Source organism: Psammomys obesus, unplaced genomic scaffold, assembly GCF_907164565.1.
Source record: "Psammomys obesus unplaced genomic scaffold, mPsaObe1.curated_primary_1811, whole genome shotgun sequence".
Taxonomy (NCBI): Eukaryota; Metazoa; Chordata; class Mammalia; order Rodentia; family Muridae; genus Psammomys; species Psammomys obesus.
In genome coordinates, this window is record NW_026596073.1 from 13182303 (window position 1) to 13200930 (window position 18628).

The window sequence follows — 18628 nt, forward strand, 5'->3', positions numbered from 1 at the left end:
GTGTGTGTGTGTGTGTGTGTGTGTGTGTGTGTGTGTGTGTGTGTGTGTGTGTGTGCGCGCGCGCGCGCGCACAGAAACACACATCAGCATGAAGAACTCATGTTGAACTCTTCAAACAGTGATTTACAAGATAGTAAAAATCTGGAACCTACATACCTGACTTACTCTATTGCTAAAAGCTTTTTGAGGGAAGAGTTTATTCATTCCTGGTAAATTCAGCACAGAGAAGTAGAAAGGATGTTAGAAAGAGACACGAGCTTTCACACACCCCAATACATAAGCACAACTTTACTCTTAACTTAGAGCAGACATCTAGGTGTCTCGGCCAGAATGTATCATCCGCAATCAATTATCTTTAAAGGTTTTACACATACCACCTTTTTCTCATGCATTTACTACAGAGCTATGAATGAACCTGGAATAAATATTCTGTCTACATAAGCAGCATGAACTTGGTTTTACAATGGTTTCTTGAAGAAATTTTTCAAAATTCTTCCATGCTTTTTCCTTCCTTAAGCTTGAACTAAAATACAATTCAAGTATTTCAAGTTCTCCTAGAAGCCGGCTGTCCAATGAACTAAATAAGTATCCAAGAAATATGAGGTCCCTGGGCTGAAGAGATGGCTCAGCACTTGTTGCTCTTGGAGAGGATCTGGGCTCAGTCCCCAGCACCTACATAGTAATTCACAAACATTCATAACTCCAGGTCCGGGGGATCCAATACCTTCTTCTGATCTCTAAGGCTACCAGGCACTCATGGTATACATACATCATGTGGGCAAAACATTCATACATACAACATAAAATAATCTACACAACGAGAACCACCAGGCCCTTCCTCCTAAGGACTCCCTTGAGTCAATGACTATTCAGCTATAACACAAAATCATCTTCTTCCTTTTCCCCCACTCATGTTTTATGTCATGTGTTTTCATACTTTTCTCTACCATGAATTTTACTACTAAACCTCTCCACAGACATGTCTCTTTGCTTTAATCTTTTCTGTCACTTACTGCCAGACACCTACATACTGCTGAGCTTTTTTAACTCTATAGTAAGGTTTTAACCATTCACCAAGCAGATTTATTAGGGAAAAGCAGGAGAGGTCAAACTTCTCAGATCTCTGCTAAAGGAATAAACTGTCTTCCAAAACAAAACATTCCATCAAAGTGATTTTAGAAGCAACTGAAAATTAAGACCTGACTCAGAATGTCCCTAAGTCAAAATCCTGAGAAGCAGCACAGAACTGCCGAGAAATCCTAACGCCACTACCCGATTTCCGGTAAGTCCTTAACCCAACTCATAATTGAGGTTGTTATTATCCACTTTACCAGAGATAAGGACAAATAAAACCAGGTGGATAAAGAGCATAAAAGCCATAAATATTATTACACATAAAAATAAAGAATGTTTTCTTTACCTCTTGATTCTCTGAAGTAGTCTAATTCACTTATGGTAAGGTTTTTGAAAATAAGGCACCAGAACTCAATTTCTAACAGTATTCATAAATGGAGTATTCAGAGTTCATCTATACTAAAGCTTTCACTTTGTCATCTACATAATCAGCTAACTGCTAATTGTATCAGTTCATCTGTACTCTTTAGTTGTTAAACGCACCCCTAAAGACCTACTGACCTAAGTAACTAGCTTATATTGATAGAAAGGTTTTCTAGGGGGAGGGCGTCTGAGTGCACTTGTGTTGGGGGGCAGTAAGTGATGAGAACTGCTCTAAGGTACACTGACAATGAATGCTGGTTTTTCTTCTACAGGCTTACTTGAATTAGCATTCATTATCTTAAAAACAATCTTTCCAGCTGGGCATGGTGGCTCACACTTTTAGTCTCAGGGTCAGGGAGACAGGTGTGGGTGAATCTCTCTGAGTTTGAAGACAGCCTCATCTACCACGTCCAGGACAGAGAAACGCTGTCTCAAAAAACAAAAAAAAAATCAAACAATTCTTTCCCCAAGTTAAAGCTAGTAGGTGACAGACACTATCTAGACATTAGGACACGCAAATGCCCTCTCTCATTTGCTTCAAAGTTGGTATTTCACCTCTTTATGCTTCATTTATTCACACCAGTACCCACCTTAGAAACACTAAAATTAAAGAAATGGTAGATACTCTTCAATAAAATGAGCCTACAATTTAAATTCCACAAGAAGATCTTTTAATTCCTGAACATTTAAAATCCTTTTATGCTCACTGTTTACCTTGTCTGGCTCAGTGAACTGCACTGTTACCTAGAGACCTACCCTCAAGATTTGTAACTAAACATAACACAAACCTCTTGTAAGTGAAAATGTAATCTCAAGTTAAATAGATTTTCCAAGACCTCACAATTTACAGCAAAGAATCCCAAGGACTAAAACACAGAACTAGAAACTAGGCCTAACCCCCTGTCTTTCAACATGAGAATGTAGTACTTTCTTCCAACTGGAAACATTGTCTTCTTTCCTTACAAGCAAGCCCAAGCTTTTGACATTGTGAGGGGACATTGTCACTTACAAAATTCATCCAAGAGAACTGCACAACAGTTATGATAAAACCACAAACCTGGAAAAATATAGCTTCGGCTCACAGGTGTGTTGGGCCATACAAACAGCCACCGGAGCCAAGGGTGCCCCTGTATAGCGCTTTATGCACGTGAGACCTCACATAATGCTACTCAGCCTGCCTCCAAACCTTCTGGCAATATTTAAAATTATCTAGCCACAAATCTTGGTATTTATATCAAAATAACTAAACTTCTAATGAGCACCTGGCATCATCTTAAAAAATTATGTCTATGTAATAAAAATATAGAAAACAACTTGGGCTCAAATGTGATATTTTAATTAATCTTCAAAAATGTTTAATATCTAATATAGAGCACTATGTCCCAAAGATTTGTTAAGCAGATGACTAAAATGTAGTAAAAGTCTTTAAAAGAGTTAGTAAAAAATGTAAAGTATTAAAGGAAGTTACTGTTAACTGTTACTAAACACAACTTTCACAAATTCTGGAGCTGTGGCAACAGCTCTGTCAGTATGTTGATTCACCCCACCCTGACATAGAAATCACTGTAGTTTGGCATCTAAGCATCCCTATTTCTTTCATAGCAGTTTTAAAAACAAGAAAAACCCAGGTATATACACATTCTTTTACAGGAAATTACTTCGATCAATAGTTGCTTATTCATTATCACCACATGAAATGACTGTAGTCTTTCAAAACATAATCACCCGTGAGTCTGTAATTAACAGAAATGTACGATCCTAGCCAATGTGCTGCCTTCAAGCAAAGGTCAAATGAACCAGAGGGAAACTCAGCAATTCTCCAGGAAGAGCCCGCAGGACTTGTGAGGAGGAATAAATAACACCCACACCTCAGACGAAAGAGCTGCTTCATTCACCTTATCCTCAACAGTCTAAGGACCCGTCAAGCTTCGCTTTGGGTCCTAAAACCAAACAAGTCTAAATGTTCAAAAATGCTCCAAACAAACACGTCTCTTTTCCCACACCACAACACTGAAATCTTCGGGACAAACTTTTTAAATGAAAATTTAAGACTTAGAAGATCCTTACGTACAAAAGAAATAAAAAAAAAGGCATTGGTGTTTTTGAATCACAGAAACTACCTGTATTTCACACCACTTTAATGACGTTATCTAGGCATTATTTTCCCCAGGGTTCTCCTTTTATAAATTGGAAAAATGCTTCAGATAGGATTCGGGCAAATCTTCAGGTCTTAACACAGTTTGCACAGCAAAACCCAAACTCCTAGACTAGTTTTAAGCAAAGACTATTTGCTTAAATGCAGTACACAAAACTGCATCTCCCAAAGAATCACGGAGCAAAACTCAGGTATCAAAGAAATAGCATTTTTCTTTTTCTGACAAAGGGCTTATTTGTGAAGGAAAAGGAGTCAAGAAGGATGTAACAATCAGTGTCGCATGGAAAAAAAAAATCACAGGCGAAGCTAATCTTTGAAAATATAACACCTTCAATATGCACGGGAATAAGTCCAGGTCTCCCAGAACAAAACTGTATGATGGAGCTGCCCGGCTGACCAGCTCCTCTTTTCAAGAAGATTCATTTGCTTGGCAAAAGGCTCGGCAATCCAGCCCTCTGGCCATGATTTTGCTATAGGAATATGAGACTGAAAACCCAAAATCCTGCCAGGGTTTCACCTGACCTGAGAAAGTGACAGCGATGCTGGCGGGAAAACCCAGCAGGCCAAGTTTCCCCGACCCAGACTCCCCCCTCCCCCTTCTTGCCACCTTCACGAACAAGAATTATCCAAAGAAAAAGTATATAACCCAATCAGCGGAGGCCTCAGAAAAGTTGATCGTTGCACCCATTCCCATCCGCGGGAAAGCAGGCGGCGGCGGTGGCGGCGGCGGCTGCGTGGCTGCTGAGTAGCAGCTTATCCCCAAGTGCCAGGAGGGCCTGGCGCCTCGGGAGGGCCGGGGAGTAGGCCCGGCCGCCCGCCTCTCGGCCTGGAAAACCTCCTTCCCCACCGAAGCGGGTGCCTACGGCTCTGGGCGCTACCAGGGACGCTAGCATTGTGTCCCTGGGGGTGGACAAAGGATGCGATATCGCTAGGAACGCAGAAGGGACCTGGTGGCTACAGCGGACAACGGCCTAGACCAAAGATGGGGGAGGGGGGTGGCTGGAGACCCGCCGGACCGAGGGGTGGGGCAGGGCCTGCCGCGAGGCCCGGGCGGCGGCCACCCCTCTACATCAGCCTCCCCAAGGTGGGGCTGGGGTCGGATTTCAGTCTCACCTGAAGTCTTTGTCGCTGGATGTCATTTTCTCCAGCAAGTTGGAAATGTGGTACGAAGCGCTCGCCATGTTGCCGGCCTCGATCCCGCCTGCTGGCTCTGTGGCTGCTGGGGCCCGCGGCCGGGGCTCCTCCTCTCGTTGGCGGCGGCGCCCGCTTCCAGGTTCGCAGCGCGACACGGACTGGGGAAGGCGCTTCGGCACGATGTCCGGTTCCCGGCCAGGTGGGGTGCGGGGGTGCCTGTCCCGGGCTCAGGGGTGGGGGGAGCGAGAGTGAAGGGGACGGCCTAACGACGGCGCTGCTCGCGGGGCAACGAGCTCATGGGCGGCGGGACGCACGGCTGGGCCTCGCCGGGAAGCCAGACACTTGCGTTCGGACCGTCTCGCTCCCACTTACTCCCTCCGCACTCGGTCCCTAGGGCAAGAGGCCAAAGCCCGCCTCCTTCGCTGGGGGGGCGGGGGGGGGGGCGGGCGACGCAGGGCGCTGCGGGAGGCGGGGTCGGAGTTCACCAGGGCTGCCCCGCGCGCTCTGCGCAGGCGCCGCTCAAAGGGACGATCCTATTGGTTGGGCTGGACGTCCGTCTCCACGCGGACGGCCTTTCGGGAGAAAAGACAACGCCTCGAGGGCCTTTTCTCGCGAGATCTTAAAGCGACGGTTAAAGGACGGGCAGCGAGCGTAGCAGGCCGGCGTAGCTCTGAGATAGCTGCCGAGCTCCTCCGTAGGATGTTAAGGAGAAGGATTTATGAGTCTTAAGCCGCGTGAGGCTTGCGGGTGATGGTGATTAGAGCTGACCTGGAGGCCAACAGGAGCGCTGTAAAGTGAGCTTTCTTTCCGGACAGTACGCGTGGCCGAAACTGTCCCCTGACAACCATGCTGTATGGTTGCCACGTGAAAACCACAAGTCCCACAATTCAGTCGGCGACAGGCCAGGGACGGGATTGGCTGCTTGAATTTGGGGCGTCCTCATTGGTTTCCGTGGTCGGAGAGAATTCTGGTATTTGCAGGCGGATGACGCGTTTATGCTAAATAAAACCTTCGCATCAGCGTGCTTTGTGTTTCTGTCTTCAGTGTTTATTTCTCAGAAAACATCTCCCCCTTATCCTCGTGTTGTGCTGCTATTTCGAACAAGCGCGTTGCATCAGTTCGTGTTGTGGCAGGGGCTCAGTCGATCCTTCTTAGCACTAATCTTTGCCTTGCTAAAAGGCAACAAGGGCCAGGTGACTTGTGTCAGGATCCACTCCATTCATCTAGAGTCAGCTTCCTGCCTCCAGCTAGGTCCTAGTAAGGATACCCTGCCAAGACCAAATGTGGAGGTCGTGCACGCCCCTGCTCCCTGAACTCTAGAAGCAGGTTCAGGAGAGGCAGGTGGGTCTCTTGTATGGTCCCCGAAGCAAGTTCCAGGGCTATGAAGTGCAACCCTGCCTCAAAGAAGAAAAAAAAAATATTGCTGCAGACTGCACTCCGGGCCTACATCATTCAGTGCCCTTGGATCTGAAATGTGTCTTCCTGTCTCCTCAGATACAACACAACCATCGGAGATGAGAGGTGAAATGTTCAACCGTTTCTCTACTATAAAAATTTTAAATAAATCTGTGCCGTATTGGAGTTTTTTGTTTTTTTTCCACAATGAACGCACGAAGAGCCCAAATGAAGGGTTGGAAGGATCAGCCATTCTTTTTTGTTTTGTCCTTTGAGACAGGGTTTCTCTGTGTAGCCGCGGCTGTTCTGGAACTCACGGCCTAGATCAAGTTGGCCTCAAACTCAGAGATCTGCCTTCCTTTGCCTCCAGAGTTCTGGGATTAAAGGCAAGTGCTGCCACACCTGGCTAATGGTTTGTTTATTTATTTTTGTTTTACGTGCGTTGGCGTTTTGCCTGCAAATATGTATGTGTGGAGTTATCCGATCTCCTGAAACTCGAGTTACATACTGTTGTGAGAAACCATGTGGGTGCTGGGAATTGAACCCTGGTCCTCTAGAAGAGCAGCCACTGCTCTTAACCGCTGAGCCAGATCTCCAGCTCCCAATAAACCTTTAAATAGCTCACTGGTTCCAAATACTTAAAATCCCAACAAAACTACCTGATTTTATTTTTTCCTTTTTGCTACATTCACTAAATAACAGTACCTAAAGAACTGTTACACAATAGTAGTTAAAACATTTACTATTAGATTAAATAGGATTTGGGTTCATAGTGCAGTTCTCCATTTCCTTGCGTTGCTTCTGTAGACTCCCCCCACTCCCATTTATTTTTAATGCTTAACGGCTTTATGTAGTTTTTTTTTTCTTTTCCATAATTCCAAACATCTTTTATTTTGCCCAACTCTATCACTATTAGGGAACTATTCTTCAAACATTTGGGATTTTTCCAATAATGTGCTAAGTCCTACGAGACTGTGTAAACCTTTGGGGGACCCCACTTTATTCAGTATAATTCATAAGATAGAAGAAGTGTGTGGAGAATTAAGACAGAACTAACTGAGGAAGAAAACCAGATGCTAACATCTGGCCTTCACATTTATTTACACACATATGAAGACCTAACCACACACAAACACATACATACACATACACATTTTTGACAGACAACATTTAGAAAAGGTCTCAGCATGAGAATAGAATCAAGATAGCTTTATAGTATATTACGAAATGCAAAGTAAAACTTAACATTGTTTTTTAACATGTTTAAATATGATAGGACTGGGTGGGGCTTTAAAAGATGAATGACAATGGGACAACAATGGAAATACCACATAACTGATTAACTGAACAGTTGGTGTGTCAGCACGACCTAGTCCTTTATCACATGTAAAATATTTTCAATGATATTTAATGACATCCTGGGCATACTATAGATTTCCAAAGTTTTGGAGGATGTTAATCCAATCTAGTTCCAGTGGTTTGAAATTCTGTTGAAATTTATTATCGCTATGATAAATTTAAAAGCCAGAAGCACATGTGTCCTATCTCTCTATGTCTATGTCTCTGTCTCTGTCTCTCTCTCTCTCTCTGTGTATGTATGTGTTTGTGTATGTGTGTGTTTGCTGCCATGTCCTTGCACATGCTAAAAAAACACCATACCCCTGAGTTACATCCCCAGCCCAAGGTCTTTTGTTTTGTTTCTGTTTTGGTTATTTGAGATAGGGTTTCTCCGTGTAGCCCTAACTGTCCTGTAACTTCCTCTGTAGACCAAGACTGGCCTTGAACTTAGAGAGATGCACCTTCCTCTGCCTCCTGAGTGCTGGGATCAAAAAGTGTGTACCGCTGCCATCACTATGGAAGCCTAGGGATAAGAATTTTAAGAGATGGTTAAATTGCATGTCCTCTGCTCTCCTGAATCTGTTAGTGCCCTTATTCTAGGCATGAGATCCAGACTAAAGAAATGAGTTCACACAGATTTCCTCTCTGTCTCACATATTCTCACTGGCTTTTCCACCACATCATGATATGAAGCCTGAACTACGCACTGAGGTCACATGTTAGGGATTCTTGCCTTCCAGAACCACAAGCCAAATAGATTTCTATTGCTTGTAATTTGCCCAGTTTGTAGAATCATATTATAGCAGCAGAAAACCAACCAAAATACTGATTTAGTCCAAGAGTCAGACAGCTATTTCCTTCTGCTTCTAGAGACTCTAGGGCTGGGAGTGGACTGAAAGAGATGAAAGAGATAAAGGTTCTTTGCTTAAATGTTGTAATTCTATCTTTGCTGTTAATGCAGTCACTGGCAACCACCCAAACACTGCTCCAGCGAGGCAGAAGGCTGTGAGTTGTTTAAACTGGTCTCACAGATCACACCACTGTGCGTTTTCCATGATGGACTTAGGTCTGAGAACATCTATAGGCCTCCAGGTGGCAACAGCTCTCCTGGATGGGAAACTTCAGAGCACCGTAGTCCACCTCACTTCAGAGGATGTGTCTGTGTCTCCCGACGGAAATCCATGGGTTTTGCTACACGTAATAGAAGAGATGCAGAGCCGTGCAGTGAGCCCCTCTCCACACTGCCATGTCTCAGTGTTTCTCTTCTGCTCTCCTTAAACATCCTGCAGGGGCTGGAGAGATGGCTCAGAGGTTAAGAATACTGGCTGTTCCTCCAAAGGTCCTGAGTTCAATTCCCAGCAACCACATGGTGGCTCGAAACCATGTATAGTGAGATCTAGTGTACAGGAACACATGCAGGCAGAATGCTGTATAAATAATAAATAAATCTCAAAAAAAAAAAAGAATAAATTAAAAAAAAACATACTCTGCAATGGCTGCCAACATAGCAGCAATGTCTACCAACACAATCCTTTCTTTGTTATTTGTTATTGTTTCTTTGTTATTTGTTATTTTCCAATCACTCTTTTCAACCACAGTGTCATCTTTTTTCACCTCCCTTAATTACTTTTGGATTGAACAGAAACCTCTCTGGAACCTCCCTTTCTTGAAGACATTTTCATTTCCTCCACTGTCTGTTATTGTTATTGCTTATGTAGCAAGCAGAAAAAGAGAGTCCCAGGAGTCCCAGCATTTCCTGTCCATCCATAGTTCTACCACTTCGTGCAGCATCCACTATCTCCACAGAAGCCGTGAGGGTGGAGGCCATTGGTGGGAGGAGGCACTGTTTGAATAGAGTGGCTTTTAAAATATAAAGATCGGCCTGGCATGGTGGTGCATGCCTTTAATCCCAGCACTTGGGAGATGGAGGCAGGCAAATCTCTTTGGCTTCAAGGCCAGCCTGGTTTACAAAAAAAGAGTCCAGGATAGCTAGGGATACATTGAGAAACCCTGTCTTGAAAAACAAACAAGCAGTGGTTAGAGATGAAAAAGTTGGGCTGGCAAGATGGCTCAGTGAGCAAAGGGCTTGGGCTGTGAGTTCAATCCTTTGGGACTCAGGTAGTGCAAGGCTAGGGTGTACTCTTGCAAGTTATCCTCCGACCCTCATATGCATATGTGACACTCAGGGATGCCCCTCCCCCATATTATTATTATTTTTTAATAAAAAGCTTAGAAAACTATTTTCTCATCTTTGAAGTGTTTCAGAAGGTTTAATATTCAAACATGTATCTATCCTGAGTCCCAAAGAGAAATAAGGGATAACCAGATGCTGGACACTGTTGAGCAAAGACTTTAAAGCTGTACTATTTACCGTTTCAAGGAATGAGAACACCATGTAACTTAGTTTGGAAAGCCATTGTTCTCTTTTGATATTTTTCTCTAAATTGAATGCTGAATTATGATGGATAGGAGATCCTTGGAAGAAAATGAATTCTAAATACATTTTAAAATTACTCTTCTACCAAGTAAATTGGGCTGTGATTAATTCCTGCATTTGTTGTGAATTGAGTTAAAGAAAAGAGAGCTCTATTTATTAGAGTAGTTATTAATTTCCAAGATAAGAGCACATCCCTTTAGGATTGTCAAAGCAGCTATGTTAAGAGAGGAAGAAAAGGGCAATTTTGATTTGTGTTTTTGGTGCAGACAGCTTCATTCTCAAAGAGACACAAATGCTTCCTGTTATGGATCATTTATCAATACTGAATTCAACCTCGATGCCAAAGGAAGTAACTGTATAAGACAAATCTCAAGATTTATTTCAAACTGATAGAAAACAACCCAATAGCTAGTTTTTCCTATGATCTATTCTCTACTAAACAACTTCTAGAAGCACTTGGCTAATTTTCAGTGCTCCTCTAAATCAAATGTAATTGCTATTCTGTGAAGGAATTATTCTCTTAGAGTTCGAAATACATTTGCAGCATATTAGTGAAAATTACAGAAGTTATTTATGTCACTGAGGTGCTCCATTGGAGTGCCTATCATTCCATTTTTGTGTCTGACTTTTATGTCAGTATGAGCAATAAAGGAAACATCATATATTTCTGATATGCTAAGAGAGTTTGTCTATGACTTCTGGGGCAAATACAATTATGGTTGTACACATGTCAAGCTTGTCATTGCTTTGGGCGTAACATAAGGAAGCAGAAGAAAGTGCTAGAATCCAGCAAATGCTACCGATTTTCCTTAACTATAGATACTGTGCTGACGACATCCTATTGTTTAAAAATACATTCTTCTTACTGCCAAATACAAGTCTGGATTTTTTGAGGAAAGGTGTATTAAGCGGTACTTAAAGAGAAGTCATGAACCTGCAGATAAGGAATTTTTGAAAATTAAAACAAAATGAGGCTGGAAAATAGTAATTTAATGGCAGCAAATATGAAGAACTAATAAAGAAATTGAGCGTCCATCTGCCTCTGCTTTCTGACTGCAGGCATAATGTGACCAGCGAGCAGCCTCCAGCTCATGTTTGTGTGACAGACAGTCTCCCACCATGACTGTCTGTATTTTTGAACTGTGAGCCAAAAACCAACCCTTATTTCTTAAAAGAAATAATGAAAGAAAGAGTTCATAAACTATCTCAGGACTAGGCATTATGAAGTAATATTAGTACATAATCACTATTTAGACTAACAGGCTAAGCAAAGAAATATTACATTCAAGGAAAAAATGCTTATCATATAAGATGTGCGTTTACTATCTGTCTTAGTTTGGTTTTCTGTTCCAGTGATAAAACGCCATGGGCAAAATCCAACACAATTGACCCCTTGTTAATTTGACACACAAACACATCACTGCTAAGCCATAACTTTTTCTTTCTTGTTCATCTCCCAAAGATCTCACGTTAATGTAAGTATCACAGTTTCAAACACCTCAACAGTCTTTAAATTTTCAAACACGGGAAAGTCCAAAGTCTCTTCAAAATATTCAAGATCTCTCTGAAAATTCCATCATGGAAGGAAGTCAGGGCAGGAAATGAAGCAGGACAGGAGCCCAAGCAAAGGTGAAAGCTGGAGGCAGGAGCTAACACAGAGGCCATGGAGGAGTGTTGCTTACTCGCTTGTTCCTTATGGATTTTTCAGGTTGCTTTCTCATACACCCACAGTGGACTATTACTTTTATCACTTTTATCCAGCTCTAAAACAAGCAAAAATACTTACAAAGCATATTTGAAGAAGGAATAGAATTCATAACATACAATCAGCATGTTCAATTAAATAATAATATGCACATCCTAATTTTTGAGATATGAACTATATTTTAGTGGCTGCATCAACAAGCAAGCTACAGGAGGCAAATAAATATATAAGTGATGGTAATATATGCTTCTTCCAATAGTTAAATTTAAAAGCTGAGCATACAAAATGTTGCTGAAGATTATAGGATGGCCGGAACTCAGATACATTGTAGAAAATAGTTTAATAATTTCTTCAAAAATTAAAGATGAATCTACCCTATAGCATACCCATTTCATTCATGGACACTTACTTAAGAGAAATAAAAGCAGATAAAACATGGCCATTCATGAATCCTCTATTAATAATGGTCCAAGTTGGAAATAATTGAAATGTCCACTAACAGAGTAATATATAAAGAAAGGCTACCAGACTCATGAAATGGGTACTTTTCTGCAACAAAGAGGAATGAAACATGGGTAGAATGTGCTGCAGTACGTGAATCTCAAAATAATCATTAGTAAAGGAAATCAGGAGAGAGGGGAGAACAATCACCTATGAATCTACTCATAGGCTGTAGATAATTTCAGAACCTAAAACCTGTAGGGACACAAAACAGTGTTTGTCTAGGAGTTTGGGTGGAGAGAGGGCCTCATCATTAAGAAGCTCCAGGATAGCTTGGAATGATAGACGTGTTCTTACTTTAATTTGGTACTGATTGCACATGTGTATATAGATGTCAAAACTCATCAACACATATACTTTAAATGTGTGTTGCCTATTGGATGTTGATTGTGTTTCAATGAGGAAGTCAAAATAATAAAAATAAAAACATGTAACTGGAAAACATCATTTCGACTATAAATGTCAAGTGACTTTGATTTTCTTTTATGGTCTTTCAGAAGAGTGTATTTGATCTAAGGCCTATGACTAAGTCCTTGCTAGATCTTGGGGTGTAGCTGAGCAGCAGAGTGTTTGCTTAGCATGCACAGGCCATGAGTTTGATCCCCAATACGGAGAAAGTCTTTAAAGTGAATAAGTCCTTGCCGTCCAGTTAAACTTACTTAATAGATACACATTTTGTTATCAAGTACCTGAACATAGACTTAGGTATTCTGTCTGTGTTCCAGCCATCTTCTCGGCTGCTGCAGTCTGTTTCGGCTCTTTAGCCCCTTAAGCTTAGCCTGGCATGCTGCAGCGCATTGCCTGCATTCAAGTCCTGACAAGACCACTTGTGTGGATTCATGGGCAGCTTCCCTAAATGAGAATAACATCTGCTATATTTACTTCATAGAACTATTTGATGACGTGGAAAGGAGACAATTACAAAACGCTTGGACCCATGTAAGTACTTTATAATTACTTTTTTTAATTGCAAACGCAATTAATTTTCTCCAAATAATAATAACAATTCTACCTCTCTACTATCACAGACCCCCACCCTCCCCCGATCTACAAAAATTCCAATTCAGTGACTCTTAGACAATATGTAATTATTGGTGAAACACCTCAAGTTCCTATAGGCTTAGATTTCTCACCTAACCTACTTTATGTAGGGTTCTTAAGTGTTTCTACCTTTTACCAACTGACCCAGAGGTAGGGGAGAGAGAAGGTTATTAAGTAAATGGGGTTGTAGATGTTTTTACAAGCAGTTCTTTGGGATGAGTCCACTCTTGTTGTCCGGATACCAGCAGTCCAGTCCAAAGGCCAACACCAAGCAGCAACAGTAATCAGAAGATTGGGATAAGTCAGCAAAAGCTGCAAGACTCAGTTGGGTTTCCAGAGAAGTGCTTTGGAACATTTCTCTCTGCGAAGTCAAGTGTTGAAGCAGAAAGGTCAGCGCAGCAACATCGATCCAAAAAGCTACGTCTCACGGTCCTCGGGCTTCTATATATCTCCTCTTCTCAGAGTCCAGCTGCACATGTTCTCAGCTGGCCAAAGACACCGACCCCTCACAGACCCCTCACACGAGCGCGCTCACAAAAAAAAAAAAAAACATTATATGCCTCAGCAGAGTATTCAAAGAAACTGGAAACTGCCACTTCAAGTTCTCTAGTATGGGGGGCAGGGTGGGAGGGGGTCTGTACAAGTACTATATAAACCTGTGAAGTAGGGCGAGGTTGGGGTGGGGAAGTACCTTCCGTTGGTTAGGTCTGGCATGCTGGTGATGCTCTGTTTGCATCCAGGTGCCGTTTCTGTGACTACCTGACCACGTTGGGGGGTCTCCGTGCTCAGAGGCAGGCACGGAAACTGGGAGGGAGCTTGTCCCACTCCTGCTATTTCAGGATGAGATTTTCAGTCTCTAGTTTGAAATTTCTGTATAGAAAATCTCAACCGCCTCGACAGTCCCATGCCAGTTCGCCTGGTGACACGGTCTACATGCCCCACAGTGCACCACCCTCCAAACAACCCACTCAACTCTGAGTCCCTGAGTGGATTAATCCACTGAAAAAGTCAGAGAACTATGTACTTAAGTACTTCCTCGAACCCTATTCAGGTGTCACCTAAGCCTCGAACACATGAACCTTCAAAATTCAGTTCAGATTTCAGGTAGGACAACGCAGAATAATTATTTTAAAAATGTGTATGTTCAGCTTGGCTCCAAGGACAGTGAAATATGTATGCTCAGGTTACCTCCAAGACCTTCGGGCTGGACAATTGAAAGAGTGTTGGCTTGGGCATGAATAAAGTCCTGGGTCTGATCTCTAACATGAATGTTAGGGAGGGGGATGGTGGAATCTAGGTGTTAGTAATGAGAGGAAAAAAAAAAAAAAAAAGCACTGATGTAGAGAGCTGCTTGTTAAGCTGCTTTGTTATGCTTTTACCTTGGCCTTCACCTTGAGACCAAGAAAAGAGGAAGTTTCACCAAGTTCCTTAAAGCTTGTCCTGTGACCTTGGACCATAACTGCTGTAGGGAAGTAGTTTTAGAAATGTTTGGCGTTTCCACGAACTTTTTGTATCTATGTGATTTGTTTTTGCTTTGCCTATAAAAAAAATGAATCCTGGAATAAACCCAGGCTGCTTCAGTCATTCCTGACAGCCCTCTCAAGCCGATCCCGTGTATAGTGTGATTTGTTTTAATTATTTTAATCCTCAGTCCTCACTCAGGTACTGTTTGACTCAGCAGGCTCCGACACACTGAGAATTGCAACCTTGCTTTTTGCTAATTTGTGTGCTTGCTTTAGGCTCTTACTTTACCTTTTTTTTTTCTGCATCTAATCATAGAATGTTGTTTCTGATGATCTTTCCAAATATATTCATTTCAACTCAAAGTGCACTAGCTTCTTGCAGCTAGTGGGTTTGCACAGATTTAAGCATCATGTCAGCAACACCCTTAACTAATTTATTAAAGAAGCAGAACAAGATGGTGACATCCTGGAGAATTCACTATACCTTATCGTTAATTCATTAATCAACACGTTGGGAAATGTCATTAATCAAGCACTCTAATTACAAATCCACATAATTGCACTTGATGATACTTCTTCATCTACAACAGCATCTCTCATAAATCTTCTACAAAGAAAAAGAAGACATCAGAACACTTCCTAAAATCAAGATATATATTATACTCCTTTCTAAAATTAGGTTTATCTGGGAGGATGTTTTCTAGTAAGCTTACTCTGTTTTCTCCTGATCGCATTGGCCTCTTCAGTTCTTGTTGAAGCCTCAACGGCTCATACTGGAGTCTTAAGTCACGTTGAGCTCTCAGTCTCACAGTGGGTAGCATCTTGGCTTTTCCTGACTGGAAGATTTTTCCTTCCAGCTCTAGACTTTAAACACCTTTTCAGTTCTCTCCAAATTCTCAAAAGACTATCAATAGCCACTTGATTATAGGGAGTATCTGTTGATATATTGAAAGGGTTAGACTAACTTTGTAACCTGTATGTCTTCTAAAGCCTAAAGTTTTGAGTTTTAGGTTCAGGTGAGTATCTGTTGATATATTGAAAGGGTTAGACTAACTTTGTAACCTGTATGTCTTCTAAAGCCTAAAGTTTTGAGTTTTAGGTTCAGGTTAAGCTAAAGCCTCTTAGTACCTTTCCAGAGAATGGAAAAATGTGACCCTATCTGTGAGGACAGATAGAAAAAAAAGGCAAGCAAGCAATGACCTTCACTCAGCAAAAAGAAAAACTCCTGTCTTTGAGATAGCATTTCTTAGCAACAAACCCAGACTTCTTCTGAGTAGCTTTTGACCTGCAGCCAAAAGTTCGAAGCCCCTAATCTTCAAGGATGAGCTAACCACCCCCACCTTAAATTGCAGCTGCATCCACACTTGGCAGGACTGGCCAAGCTTGAGCACCTAAGACTAACCAATTATCTTACTTTATAGCTTCCTCATCCAATCCTAAATTGCCAAGACTGCAACTTCAAATCTCCCGCAATTTTTCTTTTAAAAACCTAAAGGCCGGGGTCTGGAGAGATGGCTCAGAGGTTAAGAGCACTGGCTATTCTTCCAAAGGTCCTGAGTTCAATTCCCAGCAACCACATGGTAGCTTATAACCATCTATAATGAGATCTGGTGCCCTCTTCTGGCATGCAGATACACATGCAGGCAGAATACTGTATACGTAATAAATAAATATAAAAAAAAAAACAAAAAACAAAAAACTAAAGGCCTTTGTCTCCGGGTGCCACTCTTTGCTGACCGGCAGGGGTGACCCCATTGCGCAATGGTTAATAAACCTCTTGCTTTTGCAACAAGTCGTGGTCTGGGGGAGTTTCTGGGAAGGGCACGATCTTGAACGCCTGAGCTGTGAGACCCCAGGTCTTACAATATCAAATTGTTGGCATCTTTTGGTATTTGAGATCCTATTTATGTAGACCTTGGGATAAGTTGGGGGTGGACACCCTTGACTATGTTATGCCCCTGAGCTCCCATTTCTTCTCTTTCGATGTTTTCCTCTTTTGGGGGTGACCATTAACTTTCACAGAAAAGATGGAAGTGACTTGTTTAAATAGTTGGTTGGGTTAAAAAAAGAGCAAGTTAACTTACTTTTTCTATCTAAGCTGCCATTCACGCCTTATATAGTACTGCCTCCTTAACTCACAAATGAAAATACTGTTTTCTCTTAAAATGTTTTAAATCTTTAATTATTTTTTATTTTTATATTTTTAATGATGCTGGGCATGGTGGCCAATGCCTTTAATCCCAGAACTCAAGAGGCAGAAGCAGTCAAATCTCTGAGAGTTCGAGGACAGCTTGGTCTACAAAGATAGTACCAGGACAGCCAACCTCACACAGAGAAACCCTGTCTTGAAAAATAAAAAAAAAGATTTTATTGAATGTATATTTTGATATATGTGTCCAAGTGTGTATAGTGGCTGCTGAGTCTGGAAGGGGGTGTCAAATTTCCTGGAACTGAGTACAGGTGGTTACGAACCTGAGTGCTGGGATATGAACTCAGCACCTTTGCAAGAAGTACAACCTCGCTTAAGCACTGAGCCATCCGTCCACCCTCCTGAATTCCTTTTCTTGCCGTTGGCATTTTCCTCAAGCCTTGGTGTGCTTTTAGTATCGTTTCACAGATTCCTTGCTCTCTCTTCAAAGTATTTACATTATCAGTATTAGTACTTAGAAGATTTCCCTGCATATTGTTTTCTTACCCCATTCCCCAAGACTTAAGATACAAACTCAATGGAGAATTCCTCAGGGATTCATATACATCCATGGCTTTCTTATTCTTGCTGTCTTCCATGCCGTTGTTAATCTTAGGTAAGCAAATGCTTTTTGCAAATAGAGTAAATCTTTTAGGTATTGAGAGTGAATGGTGTTTATTGTTCAGTGGTTCTCAATCTGTGGGTCACGACCCTCACAGGGGTTGCAAATCAGATATTTATGATCCGTAACAGTAGCAAAATTACAGTTATGAAATACCCAAACATGTAATATTGTGATTGAGCATCACCACAACATGAGGAGCTGTGTTAAAGATCACAGCATTAGAAAGGTTGAAACCGTCATGTAATTACTCAGCTCTGCCCTTGTAGCACAAAAACAGCCACAAAGAACACTGCTGGGCGGCAGTGGCGCACAGCTTTAGCCCCGGCACTCGGAAGGCAGAGGCAGGAGGATCTCTGAGTTTCAGGCCAAGCCTGGTTGGTCTACAGTGAGTGGCTACAGCGAAGGCTACACGAAGAAACCCTGTCTCAAACGGGGGGAGGGGACTAAAAATTTAAAACGTAAAGGTATTCTTGGCTAAGGGGCTTCGTAAAAGCAGTTGGCTGGGTTTAATTCTCATGCAGTTTATCACTAACTAAAGTTGTTGTATGGGAGAGAAAAGAGTATCTGTACCATAATCAATGAGAAAGAAACGTGATTTTTAAACAACCGTTTGAGCTTCAGAGTTTCCTTCCTATTTCTGATCAGAATGCTGCCTACAGTGAGTTAGAACATTCTTGAGAGTTGCCCTGGAGACGGCTTTGTATCCTCAGAGCTCACAGTGGTCTTGCTGTCACACGGACCTTTCTCTTTCCAGGCTGGCCTCCAAGCCATGTTCATCTTCCCCATGCGACTGTCTCCCTGGTTCGGAGAAGTTTCCCATCTTTCTAAGCATCTGCGCATGTCTCATTCCCTCCAGTGGCTTTCCTGTTCCTGGGAGAATGCAGTCCAGCCGGATGTCTGGCGCCATGCTCTGACACTTTGGACTTCTTGACAAGAAGCCCTGAATTTCCTCAATGGGATTATCCTATAATATCAGTGTATACCACTATGTATAGTGACTTGGGGGAAAATATCAGATAACAATAAAAATTTAGATATAGATTATAAAATAAGCTCATTCCTCTAGTAATTAAACATTTTCACTGAAGTATTATTCTCTTGCTGTGTGTGTGTGTGTGTGTGTGTGTGTGTGTGTGTGTGTGTGTGTGT

General features: G+C 42.0%; 1 protein-coding gene across 1 annotated transcript in view; it reads right to left on the reverse strand.

Annotated features, from left to right (window-relative positions):
• The window catches only part of Cand1 (cullin associated and neddylation dissociated 1), a 39179-nt gene extending 33993 nt beyond the window's left edge, over positions 1-5186 (reverse strand). Inside the window, exon 1 of the mRNA XM_055625881.1 lies at positions 4766-5186. Coding sequence (XP_055481856.1) covers positions 4766-4833 — 68 coding nt within the window. The 5' untranslated portion in view covers positions 4834-5186. The remainder of the gene's footprint in view (positions 1-4765) is intronic.
• Between the last annotated feature and the right edge of the window lie 13442 nt (positions 5187-18628).